Below are 13,230 nucleotides of genomic sequence, written 5' to 3'. Positions count from 1 at the left end.
CTAGTAAATTTGAATTAGTAGCATTTAGTAAACATTTGGCTTCCAGCAACAGACAGAACAGCTGATAAAGACATGCTTCCTGCTTGCTAAATGGGATGAGACACTGTATGTCTAATCAATTATACAAATACAATACCTTGCTTCAGTACGTGTGGAAAAAAAAATCACTTCATTTCACTGTAAGTATTTTAACCAAGTAGTTTATCACCACATAAAATGACCTCTGGTGCTGGCCAATCCTAGTGGAAAGGCTGTGATTATCCACTTAGGCAAGGCTCAGGCAGTAAAAGTGCAATTGTGCCATGGGGATTGTGCATTCCCCATTACACCAGAGCAGCAGCAGCAAATGCACAGGTGTAAACAGTTCTATGGGATAGCATTTTTATGTCAACAGATTCAGTTCACTTCAAGTTTCACCTGCTCCCAAATGAAATGCAACAATGAGTACAGTTTTGCATTTCTTTTTGTTACATGGCTGGACCATCCCTGTTTGAGCTGGAGCTCCAGCTGCCTCTGAAGGGTGTGAGGCAATTCCTCTCATGAGAGAATTCAAGACCTTTCTTCTGAACGTAGGCTTTCTTCACATGTCATGCCACTGCGGTACCTTCCATCAGCAAACAGGAAGTTACTACTGTACCTTAAAAACTTTCCAAGATTTATGGGTCAGATTCCTGGAAAAGGTATTGCTTTAACATGTGTTAGATCTGCATAAAAACAAGAAAAATTAAAAACAAAACCAAACCAAAGCAGTTGGTTCACTCCAGGGAGCATGTTTTCCCAGACTACATGACTTGCAGCTGTACCAGGATGGCCTCCAGGCTTTCTGATGCCGGCTACCTCGTGGCCTTTGGCAGATCTTCCTTCTGATCAAGGAGGCTGCCTTCTGCCTCACCTGCTCATTTGGAAGAGGACAAAGTGTCCATGTGGTGTGGAGTGACCTTGGCCACCTACCAGACACCCACTCAGCTGCTCTCTCCCCCTCCTCAACAGAATTGGGGGTGGAAATAAGATGAAAAGATTGAGGTTTGAGATAAAGACAGGAAGGTTACTCAGCACTAATTGTCATGGCTCAAATGGATTCTGGGAAAAAGAATTGAATTTATTTCCAATTAAAATAGAGCTGAATGGTGAGACACAAAGACAAAACTAAAACACCTACTCCTTACCCCCTTCTTCCAAGGCTCTTTCACTCCTTTGTTCCCCCTTCTACCTCCATGCTCCAGGTGGTGTGGGGGTGGTTGTGGTCAGTCCATTGCAGCTCCTCTCTTTCCTACTCATGTTCCAGTGTGGGCTTTTCCCATGTGCTGAAGTCCCTCAGGAAAAACTTACAGCATGGGCTCTCCACAGGCTGCAGTTCCTTCTGGGCATGTCCATGTGCTCCACCACATGGTCCCCCATGGGCTGCAGTGTGGGTATCTGCTTTGCCATAGGCTTCTCCACAGCCTGCAGGGGAATCTGCCCAGCATCACCTCCTCCCCGTCCTTCCTCTCCCACCTTGGTGTCTGCAGGGCTGTTTCTTACACTTTTGTCATCACTTTCTTAGATACGCTTCTTGTCATCACTTTTGTCATGCCTTTTCTTAGATACACTTTCAGAGAGGCACCAACAGCTGCTTTTGCCAGAATGCAGAGCAGCACAGCAGGGGTTCCCATCCTGGTCTTACCAGCATTAGAAGTGGTCAGTGACACATCTTCAAGCAATCCCCCAGAGCTTCTCACTACTCTTATGGGAAAAATGCTCCAGAGCCATATTCCACTAAAAAAGGCACTCTCCCTATTTATAGCCTAGGAAGACTCTTGGGTAGCTTATACCCATTTGATTTGTGTCATGACACTTAAAATAGCTCATTTTCCTTCACGAAAATTTGAATCTACTGATGTGATGCCTGTGTTGGCTGAGGTTACATTCCTTCTCAACACAGAAATTAAATGTCTGTTTTGCAGAACTTCTCCATTTCTCTGACCATCTCAGTAACTCTTCTGTACAGCAGATCTGGTTTTTATACCAGGGCTTCTTCTAAGACATTATTAATGGGCTTCGTTTTGGCTGAAAGCATTGAAACAAACCATCCGGTCATCAGTCTGACCTTGCTTATCCATGGATCCTGTTGCTGGTCACCACACCCTTTAGTTTACATAATAATTTCCAAGATTAAAAATACTACCGATTCCAGAGGGATGGAAGATGTATTTCCTTTGTCTACACAGTATTTTTTTTTTTAATTAAAAAACAATATGGGTCTATCAGAGGTTATTAATTCCAGGAAAGCACTGTTACATTTTCTCACATTTTCTTTTTACTTTCTTGTACTCATTCTTCCCATTTATTCTGAAACCTGTTATCATATTGAATCAGACTATCAAGTCTACCATCTATCAGAGATTTTACATTCCTCCTATAGAAAATATAGTACCTATGTTATATATCATTGAAATACAAAACGAGTAAGCCTCTTTTCTCCTTCTCCACATCCCAGTTTGACTGATTTAAACATAACACACCTTTGTTTTTTTTTATCTGGACCTTTGTCAGTCTTTTCCCTCCTTTCTGTTGGAGATTATTTTAATACCTTTGACTTAAAAATTAATGCCTCTGCTACTGTCATGTCATGGGAGGCCTGGGGACTCCAGCTTCCCCTGCTCATACAAATGCATTCTACCAAAACTGAGAAACAGACACACCTTGTTTTGTATATCCATCTATTTAAAGTAAATTAATTAAAAATTGAATATGAAATCAAAGTTTGCCTTATAAATCAGTTTGTGAAGCATCCTGATGATCACAACTAATCACTTTTGCTGGTGCAAGTAATTTTTGGCAAGAGGATGACAGTGACAATGTAAGTTAATCCTCTGTACCAATACAACTTGGAGCGGCATTTCTCTAACAGATCTCTATCTGTATTTCATCATTCCCTGCATTGCCTCAAAGGGATTCCCTGCAGAACCCACACAGTTCAAATAATTTGGCCTCTGATTTTATTTATACTTCTCTTCAGCATCCATCTTACTTTTACTTCTCTTTTTTGGAATAATGTATACGTTTTAACAACATAACATTTGAATCTCATGAAAGAAACACACATTTTATCAACTTAAACTCAAGACAGCTACCAAGTATCAAAGGCAGATGCAACCCCCTGAACAGTTCTTTATGAGGTTTAGGGCTTTCGTTACCCCAGTTTTGAGGATACAAGTCCTGTGGTAAGTCCAACTCTTACTTAGTATCTCTCTTGTGTCAAGTAAAATACACAATCAGCCACAAAGACTTCCAGAATTGTTCTGATTTTCCTCTCCCTGCCAATTTAAGAATCCCAGTTCCTGAGTTATCCCAGTCTTACAGATGGCTTGTATATCCATGATGCAGCACTCAATGTCTTGATAGCAGGATCACTCTAAAAAGGCTGCTTTCTAGCATTTGAGCTTACCTATCTCATTCACAGCTGAACAAAAGCTTAACATTTCTTTTCATCACTGAGGCTGTAGAGCCTGAGTGCAGGGAGGGATTTCGTCAGCTCATGAACCGCACAAGATCTTAACCTAACGGTTTGTAGCTTGGTCATTCTCTCTGCAAATAATGGAACTATCTCATTCTCCTCAGCCACATTTACATGAAACCTTCTCCATCCTGTTGGCAGCAGTTAATCTTCATCAACTCTCCTGCCTTTACAACACAGAAAGTCCTTTCTGAGGACTCTCTCATAGTCTGAGGCATCAATCCCAGCTACTAGGATCGTGTGATCAGGGAATTGAGGCAACCCAAAGGCTGTTACTTGCCCCAAGCCAGGTGATGCACTGGAAGCTGAGCAGGTGGGCAGACCCAAGGCTCGTGCCTTGTTCCATCAGTTATGGCAAGATGATATGTGATCAAACCTATCCAGCTCTCAGACACTTTTCAGTTGCTACTGAGATTGTAGAGGAGTATCCAGGAACCACAGTTTTTGCCACACAGGTGTAGACACTGCTGATGTTCCCAAGGTCACATCTCCTGCCAATTTTGGACAAAGTCACTTGGTTTTGTCACCATGTGCCATCAACCTTGAAGGTGAGGTTTGCAGTGCAGCAGCCCCATCTCTGCTGGCTCACAGAGGGAGGCCAGGTTGGGGCCGTGGCTTATGCCTCCTAGGTACTTCCTGGAGATCTGGCTTAACATCCAAAGAACTGCATCTTACTGAGCCTTCCTTAGAAACAGACAGAGTTTCATAGCTGAACTGGCATGTGAAGGAAACTGTCTTAACAACCACCTCAGGCATTCAAAGCACCCTCCCAGCAGAGACCAACACAGCACAAAATCTGTGAGCCTTTCACACTAAGTGTAAACCCATTTCCCTGGTCTATGTTTTTTGTGTTAAGAGCCTGCAAGGGAAAAGACAGCCAGCTACATACATAGCTCTGTTTTACCAAGTCCATCACCAGCCTATCTGGGGTTGTTGCAATGTACTGATTAAACACTCAGATCAGAGGGTTCCAAAACAATCACCTAAGGGCAAGGGGAGCTACAAGGAAATTGGAGAAATGCTCCCATTCTGGAGAGAGGTATTATCCCCATTTTACAGACAGGACAGCTGAGGCAGGAAGTCCCTCTCAGTCACATTAAGCTTTGCTCCTGGGCACTCATCATCTGGAGCTGTTGGGGCTGCTCTGCATTCAGTGAGTCAGTAATCCCAGCGGGAGTTAAATCCAGCACACGGACCAGTATTTCCACAGCCAGGCGAGGGAATAGGGTAACTGCCAAAGGTTTCTATAAAAAAAATTTTGCCAAATCTCTGGTATGCTAAATGTCCCTGAAATTTGCAGCTACTCTTCCATCATGGTGGCTCCTCCTTGGCCTGATGCAGGCTGGGGCAATGCATTAAATCTGTACAAACCCACAGAATTCAGGCAAAGATCATCAAAAGTGTTTTAATGATTAAACCATGTCAAACATTAACAATGAAGTATATTCAGATGAGCCAAGAGTTTATTTCTAGCACATTTAGCCTATTTTGAACATTATAGCTGCTGTACTGAGCTATGTAAAGACTCTGAAAACCAGTACCTAGAAATGTAGACACACGCACAAGCTTTGATAATGTAAACATAACAGACAGTGTCTCCTTCAAACCAAAGACTGAAAACCCACAAGGCTAGTTAGAGAACTTATTAATTCCTTAAGAGATGTGCAAAAATTTTAAGAAAGATTTAAAAACAATTAAACGTGTTAAAACTGGCATTTATATAAATATCAAAAAACCAAATAGCTAAACTTGAGCAATCACCAGGAGAATGTCTTGCGCAATTCAATTTTTCAGAGCTTAATGGACTCCACCATGGCAGATACCAGAATACCAGATACTGGCTTTGCAACTGACTCCCCATATGTGCAAGACAGCATTTTACAAGAAGGAGTAACTTTAACTAGCACTCAAACCAAATCCTTAGATAACAAGCCAAAACATTACCAGTGATACACACAACTCACATTACAGAAACAGACATTTCCAGCACATTTCAGTAACATTTAAAAAACGTTAGCTATGAGTTACAACTGTTGAAACTTGCTTGTTTGGGGAAAAAAAACAAACATCTTTGTGTTAGGCACATTTTGAAAGTGAACATATGCTACATGAAGAACAGTTCAGATACCAACTTAAATACAGACAATTCCATCAGAAAAACATCTTTCTGGCTCTACTTTTAAATACACTTTTGGATATGTCACAGACTTAAACAGTAGCTCCTAAAATATGGATATGGCTATGGTAATAATACTTGAAACTGCCAGTTTCATATTAAAAAACACTCTTCATTTAGCATTTAAGAATTCTCAGAAATAAGAAGGAAAAAAAAAGAAAAAAAGTAAAAAGAATAGATGGGTCCACCCTGTATATGCTCTAAACTTTAGAGACAATATTTAAATCTTACTCGACTGTGTAAGCTCCAATTACTTTTATGTTAGTGACGCACTTCAAATAAAAAAATAAGATCTATTAAAAAGGTAAAATAACTTTTCCATCTGTTTTGTGACTGTTGGGTCAATTAAAGCCAAATATACAAAACTAAATGCGCCATTTCCAATTTCACTGTATCGAGTAAGAGATACGTAGCATCGTGTATCACATACAGAACAGTAAAATGATCAATGGATTCTTCTAAATGACCTTTATTAAAAAGTCAGTCAACTGAAAAGTTTAAACATACCCTAATTTTTAAACCAGTAATAAGCTTTGGGCCCTGCTTTTTAATTTAAGGCATGTGTGTTTATCTACTGAAACCAGCATCATACAAATTACCTCTACAATCACATGCATGATCTATAGTTAAAAAAATGGAGGTTTAGATTACAGTGTTTTCAAATTGTGAATCATAATTCAGCACCTATCATATTGACTAGTAAGGCAACAGCAGTGTCGGATAATATGATAATACTCCCTTCCATAGTCTATAGCAGGGTCAGTGACAGCCCAGAATTATTTTTAAACTTTAACCTACTTTTATGTTCTGTATACAGTTTCTAGGGTGTTTGCACTGGTTAAGTCCTACATAAATCACACTATTCTAGGCAGGAATAGTTACAGTAGCCATTAGAGTATTAGTGCACAACTCTCATTGTGCTTACAATCAGATGATTTTGTTGTTGGGGTTATCAAAATGGTTTTTCAGTTTGGTCTTCAATCCTTCCTTTGTTTCCTTTGTTTCACATTGTTCTCAAGGGAAGAAAAGCTGTTTGTGTACCCATTTGCAATGGCCGTGGAGCCGTTCTGATACTCTTTCCTCCTCGAGGATGCCTTCCTGTTGTAAGTCTAGAATACACCGAAAGACACATGGTTTTGCTTAATTAGATATAAATAACCACTTCCTCACAGTAACTCTAGAAACACAAAAGTAAACTTGCATTCATCATTTTTGAAGACCTTGTGCCAGTGGTAAGAGTCTAACAAGCTCTACTACTTTTTGTGTATGAGACTACACTATGCCTTTCATTCATCACAGTGAGAGGAGTAGTTCACTTGAAAAGAAAATGGCTTGGCAGTATGATGATAGTGTTATACTAATAGTAAATTAGAAACAAGGGAAGCAATTTTATGAGCACACTATGGGATAAGAATATACTCAAAATGACATGTGAGGAAGAAGGTTTGAGGCACTGCAGGTGACAGTACCTTGAACTAAGCCAGAACAAGAGGTAGGTAAACAACAAAAGTGAGGGAAGTTCAGAGATAGAAATGTGATGGGAATTTCCATTGGCTAACACAAGAATCAAAAACCAACAAGACTGGGGAGACTGTCTAAAAAAATTACAGACAGTAAAATATATATTATTTTTTTTCAAAGGGGCTCAGCTGCCTGACAAAAGCACATTTCCCAAATGAATTTCCCCAAATAAAATTCCCCAAAGGAATTTAAACAATTAAAAGTTAAAATATGAGCAAAACTGACAAAGAAAATCAAGTAATATCTGGAATATACTATAATGTTTAATAAGCATATTCATATGCAGCAATTGATAGAAATCATGGGACTGAGTTCAAGAAGTACCTGAAGAACAGACTGGGAAGCCTGCTGTGCTTCCCCCCATGAATCATTCTCACCAGAACCAAAATGCTCAAATATCTCAAATTACATTTGAAACCTATAACAGAGTTTGCTTGTTTGGGGGCAGCAGGCTGTTGGTTTGATTTTCTGCACACAGTAGTACATGAATTTCTGTAGACAGTAGTTGTACATCTTTGTACAGAGCCCAGTTGTGAACTACTCAGAATAACATATACCAAGTCTGGATCTGTTCAAACATGAAATCTGATTTATAGAAACAACTAAATCCACTAATTTTCCATATGAAAATACAATCAAATGCCTGTAGAAGTGAACAAAATCTAGATTTCTGCATGCTGTGAGTTTAGGAAGTCTCCCCTTGTAAAAGCAGAAATGAACAATTCCTTCAGATGCTTCATGGGTTCACATGCTGCTGGTTTATATTTCAGACTGGAAAGGTTTGTCTTACGTAAAGCTCTTCCTCTCCCTTACCTGAAGTTAAAATCGCAGTAAGCCATTTTTGTGTATCACTCTGGCTTACTGAAATTACTAAGCACCCTGAATTATGGGTACAAAACATCAGAAGATCTGAAAGTAGACAGTAGCTCAACAAGTGTTATACTTCGAGAACATATGCATGTTAGTGAAAGATAGCAAAAGGACATTCCAAGCATGTTTCTGTAACAGCTTTCCAGTGAGATAAGCCAGCAGAATGCTAGAAAGAGTTGATGAATATTACTTTTACCTGAATATAGAAATTTGTGAAGAGGATAATCAAAGAAATCATGTAAAAAATCTGAAAATACAGCCACCCCTGAGGAAATGCACATGGCCAAACAACACCACAGCTGGTCTGGAAGATTGTCAAGACAAACTGAATCTGGAGAGAGAAAACAAAAATAAGAGAAATGGAGCACATTAATGGAAGGAGGGAAAAACCCATGACCAAAATCTCAACAGTTATTTCCAAAACAAGTAGAGTACGTAATACTGTGTGTTTGGGAAGTGCTTTCCCCGTAAACCTGAGTTAGCAACATTCAGATTGTGGTATGCTGTTAGGTGTGTTTATTTATATTTTTCCATTTTAGAACATTAGAGTAACCTATGTAGAATTGATGTATAAATGTCTCAAGGAAGAAACACCACCTTTTTCCTAGTGAAAGTTCATTGGGATTTGACTTTACCATCCTAATGGAATAGATCTGCATCTCACTGCTTCAGCGGCACAAGACCTGGGGTCACTTGGTCTACGTGTAGACCCCTGCAATCCCTTCCCACAGACAGGAACTGTCTGACATACGGCTCCCGGGAAGAATTTTTGGGGTAAAGGCAGCGAAGCTGAGGAGCCAGGGAGGAGGATAAGGGTACAATTATGTTTAATTATCTCTTTTGGAAAAACAGAGTTTGGGCTTATGTGATGCAGAGGGCCTCAGGCAAAATTCATCCTCACATAAAGGCTACCAGATTAGGGAATGTTTATTTAAAAAGGGAAAGGCTGTTCTGCCCTGCTATTTTGCTGCCCTAACAGCTATGCATGTAGGGCAGGCAAGGAAGTGAAAGCAGCTATGACAATAGCCAGGGGAGCAACTGAAGCTCCAAGACACTGCATTCTAGCACTAGAACAACCAGGATGAAGAACAGAGCCTAAATCCGGAAAGAAAAACAGAAACAAACCTCAAACCAAAGCAACCCCCCCCATGCCTCCCATGAAAATAATGAGCCCTCAGCTACAATACTTAGCCATCCTTCAGAAAAAACATTGCTAAAAAAAACATGTTGAGAATCAACACTGTGAACTGCTGGCAGTAAATGCTATTAATTATCACCAGCAAATGTTTTTAAAACTATTCACAGCTCTGAGATGGTGGGGGGTGGGGAAGAATATAAATAATTTATCTCTAGGTTTCAGTTTTCCCCCCCCTACAAAATGGGGAAGCAAGAACACTCGTGCACATTTCCTTGTTGTGTTCTGACATGTACACATTGAAACCTGGTTCTTGTGCAGTATCACTACCGCATGTGCTGTATTCCTTAATTTCCCTGCTCTTATCACCTCCAGCACACAGTGGTCAGGCTTCATCACCACACACACTAGAAACAATGCAAACAGATACAAGGAGTCCGACACAGAATTACAAGAGAAAAAAATCTGCCCATTATAAGTGCAGAAAGAGAGCAGAAACATTAAATAGTTTTTAATAAACCATTTACAACTGCATGCAAAAGTAGGACAAAAAAAGGCATTGTCCTGCAGGGCTAGAATGGCCCTTGTTAGCTGTGGATGGCATTGCACTCAGTTCCTGATCTGTCCCAGCCTGCCCAACCAAGCACAGGGAAGAGCAGGCAAGTTCAAGTGGGCTTGGAAGAAAAGCCTCCTCCCCTGGCTACTGAGTCCCAGAAATCCCAGCACTGCCAACTCCCAAATGCATCTAACGACACAACATGGTGGGGGGGAGAAAAATCCCACAGACCTCAGCGCTGATTCATGTACATCCCAGTCCCCAGCTCCCCGCTGTCCTGAAAACAGAGCAAACAGACGTGCAGAGGCTGGATTTCTAAGGTGATGTAGGCACCACAAGATGTAGAAGGTACTAGCTCTCATTCTCTCTTCTTCTATCCCCTGCCAAAATTTCCTGACTTGGAAAAGACAAGAAGACCTCATCATGAATACAAGAGCCTGCTGAAGCATTGAAGAGCCAATCACTCACCAGCTGCCCCTGAGTGATGTACTTCTTCCACCACAGATAAGGACGCATTGCTGGAACAGCGGACAATCCGTAGTAGGAGTACATGAGGACATGGATAAAGCTGTTCAGTGTGGCACCAAAGTAAGCTAAAAAAAGGGCAAGGGAAAAAGAAAGTACACTGCATTACCAAGAAGGAACATGCTGTTTCATGGAACCTACAAAAATAACAAGTTCAAAATGTTACTATTTAAAATACGATTTATCTTAGAAGAAAAGCAAGAGGGTTCTTTTTTTACCCTGTTTTTCATTCTGCCTACCCAATGGAGGAGCTGAGCTGCTCTGCAGCTTTGTGCTTTACACCAGCCTTCTGATTTTGTTTCCTCAAGTTATTCTTTTTCACATCTACATTGTGGTTTCCCAAGGGAACTGAGGAAACTGATAAGAAGGAGGAATGCTCACATACCAAACAATCAATAGCTTCACCCATCTACTTTTAGGTTGATTTCACTTCCTTCCACGCAGAAGCCAATTTTGTCATAACCAAAAGCTTCAGATACCATCAGAAACTGCAAGTTAGCTATTTTATTTGTCCTTGTTTACAGCTTTAGTCATTCAAGAAACTTCCAGCTTAACACTGAACTGCATAGAACTGTGATGACACAACAGAACATAAAGCTTAGAAGAAGAAAAACACATGACTAGATAGCACAAAAGTGTTTTCAAGACCACATAAGAACAAGATAGAATCTAAGTATATGAAGTTTTGACTGCTGTATTAACAACGATTGACTTCCTTGGAGGAGAATGTGTTTCCAGATGCAGGCTTTTTATAAGTTCAGTATTACTCACTGTTGTGCTGACAACACAAAACAAATACAAGTTTCTATGCTGTTTGGCTCAGAGAGCAGACTCCTAAGGAATGCAGCCTTTTGGTCTGCATTGCCAGTAGCTCACATCCATCGGGTTTGAAAAGGTTTCTCTTGAATGGAGTTTTCAACAAAGCTAATATCTATAAGTTGCACATCCTAACCACAGCTATGCCATGCTAATGCAGTTAGGAAACCAGATGGCCAGCTAAATGCAACGGAAATAAAGAATTAAAGCCAGGTTGCCAAAGGTTAGCGGGATTTAGACATGAGAAACATGGAAATCTTCCACTTAAGATTCATTCCCTCATGTTCATTAGTGCTCAGGGGACGAGATTTTAATTGAAATAATTTGTTATGGCCAGTGGTATAATAAGATTAAATTAAGAAAGTCATATCTCAAGTGCACTTTAAAGATACAAGGACAAGAGTCACTTTTAGCTGTTCTACAGCTGAAACGAGCTTCTGGTTTGACTTGGGAAAGAGTATTGTTTCATCAGAAGGACTGTAACTACAGCAAAAACAGACAGCAAGGTTGATAGGTATCTGACCTAGGCTAATTCACCTGATAAATGTCACACTGCCACATAAATTCTGAATGTCACACAGACACTCTTTCCTAGAGGCTGCACTGGCTGCAAAATTCCTGCAACCATCTACAATAGTTGCAATTCAGCAAAGCAGCTTAATATGGTACAGAACAAATCCTGCAGCTGAAGGTACCAGAGATATTTGATCAAAAGACCACCAAAACAAATCCCCTGTTGCAGATGTTCCCCCACCATAACCCAGGTACTTACAGTGACCACAAGGCACCCAGTTCATAACAAACCACCAGATGTTCAGCATTGTTGCATGGTGGTAGACATGCAGAACCGTGATCTGATGATTATTTTTCCTCAAAATGAAAAAGAAGGTATCCATGAACTCAATGAGTTTGGAGAAATAGTACCACCAGAGGACACGTATGATCTGGAAAGGAGGAATCAAGTTTTAGAAGCACTGCACGTTGTGGGGGCTTTCAACTTCTGTTATCTAAGTAATTAAAATCCAGATTCTGCCCTGCACTACTTGGACTGAAGACACTACTGGGATATTCTGTAACAGTTCTGCCTCATGTTTCTCCATAGGAGATCAAGGAACAAATCTATAGCTACACCTGAAAACAGGATGACAAAGACTACTTCATGAGGCTAGTGCTGTGCATCTGGATTGTCCTGGGAGATATAAGAAAATACTTAACTACAGCTGGTGCTGCAGTGCTCTCTGTAAAGGAGTGGTCAGAAGTCTGACCAGAAGAAAGTATCACCCCATCTCAGAAAGAGAAGGGTAGTCTCAAAACAGAGTGGTGGGATACAGTCAGAAGACCAAGTCCTCATTTTTTCATCTGGGGACACTTGAAAATTTGCACATAGTTATTCACAAAAATACCTTATGTCTGACAGTGCACTGTCCATTGCAAAGTTCATAGTTTAAGCCAAATGTGCATAATCAATACCTTTCTGCTCTTCACTTACACTCAAGTGGACAATTTGAAACATTACCAGCTCTAAGTCTCCATTACAGTACCTTCATATCAGCCTCTCCTCCACTGTGTGTATCCTGACAGAAGAAATTGTATCCTCCTTCCAATACTCCTGTCACCAGCTGAGCAAATGAAAAAAATAATGTTATTTGGGGAGAAGGCTGAACTCCGTGGCACCTGCGAACTGCCACAGTGGCTCTGCCCAGACATCTGGTGTCAAGAGAATCCTGGGCACCTCAGGGTAGCATTAGGTTGAATACAAGATCCAAGCAGTGATCAAATCACAGGGAAGGGTGAATTAATACATTTTACCAATTGAGGTATACCAAAATAAAAGTAGGGGGTAACATTTTATCCCCACTTATCCCACACTATGTGAGCACTTTCAGAGTCATATTCCACACACATTCTCAAGAAATCTCCTTCTTTGCTAATAATCTCATTCTTAGAGAAAGAAAATAACCAAAGTTCAGTAAGTACATTTTTCTTCTGATTACTTTTAGAAAGAGTTACATCTTTAAGAAATTTTATACTCAAGAGATGTGATTACAATTTTTTCAACCACATATTTTCAGCTTTGCTCTCCTTAACAGCTAACAACAGATGTTTCACTGCATTGCCATTCTTCAAGATCTTTT

The 13,230-nt window shown here is 40.3% G+C and overlaps 1 protein-coding gene across 5 annotated transcripts in view; it reads right to left on the bottom strand.

Annotated features, from left to right (window-relative positions):
• Positions 1-4,875: 4,875 nt before the first annotated feature.
• ELOVL5 (ELOVL fatty acid elongase 5) overlaps positions 4,876-13,230 on the bottom strand; it is a 39,529-nt gene continuing 31,174 nt past the window's right edge. For all 5 annotated transcript variants that reach the window (XM_005518100.3, XM_088052792.1, XM_088052791.1 and 2 more), the window contains exons 4-8: positions 12,637-12,714; positions 11,868-12,039; positions 10,223-10,347; positions 8,260-8,394; positions 4,876-6,781 (exon numbers count right to left, since the gene is read on the bottom strand). In XM_005518100.3, coding sequence (XP_005518157.1) covers positions 6,650-6,781; positions 8,260-8,394; positions 10,223-10,347; positions 11,868-12,039; positions 12,637-12,714 — 642 coding nt within the window. In that variant the 3' untranslated portion in view covers positions 4,876-6,649. The remainder of the gene's footprint in view (positions 6,782-8,259; positions 8,395-10,222; positions 10,348-11,867; positions 12,040-12,636; positions 12,715-13,230) is intronic.

The sequence above is a fragment of the Pseudopodoces humilis genome, chromosome 3, assembly GCF_049639895.1.
Source record: "Pseudopodoces humilis isolate 2021_Gansu_Grassland_sample_001 chromosome 3, ASM4963989v1, whole genome shotgun sequence".
In the NCBI taxonomy this organism is placed as follows: Eukaryota; Metazoa; Chordata; class Aves; order Passeriformes; family Paridae; genus Pseudopodoces; species Pseudopodoces humilis.
Note: the sequence above shows the minus strand (reverse complement) of the source record. Positions and strands in the feature narration are given on the sequence as shown.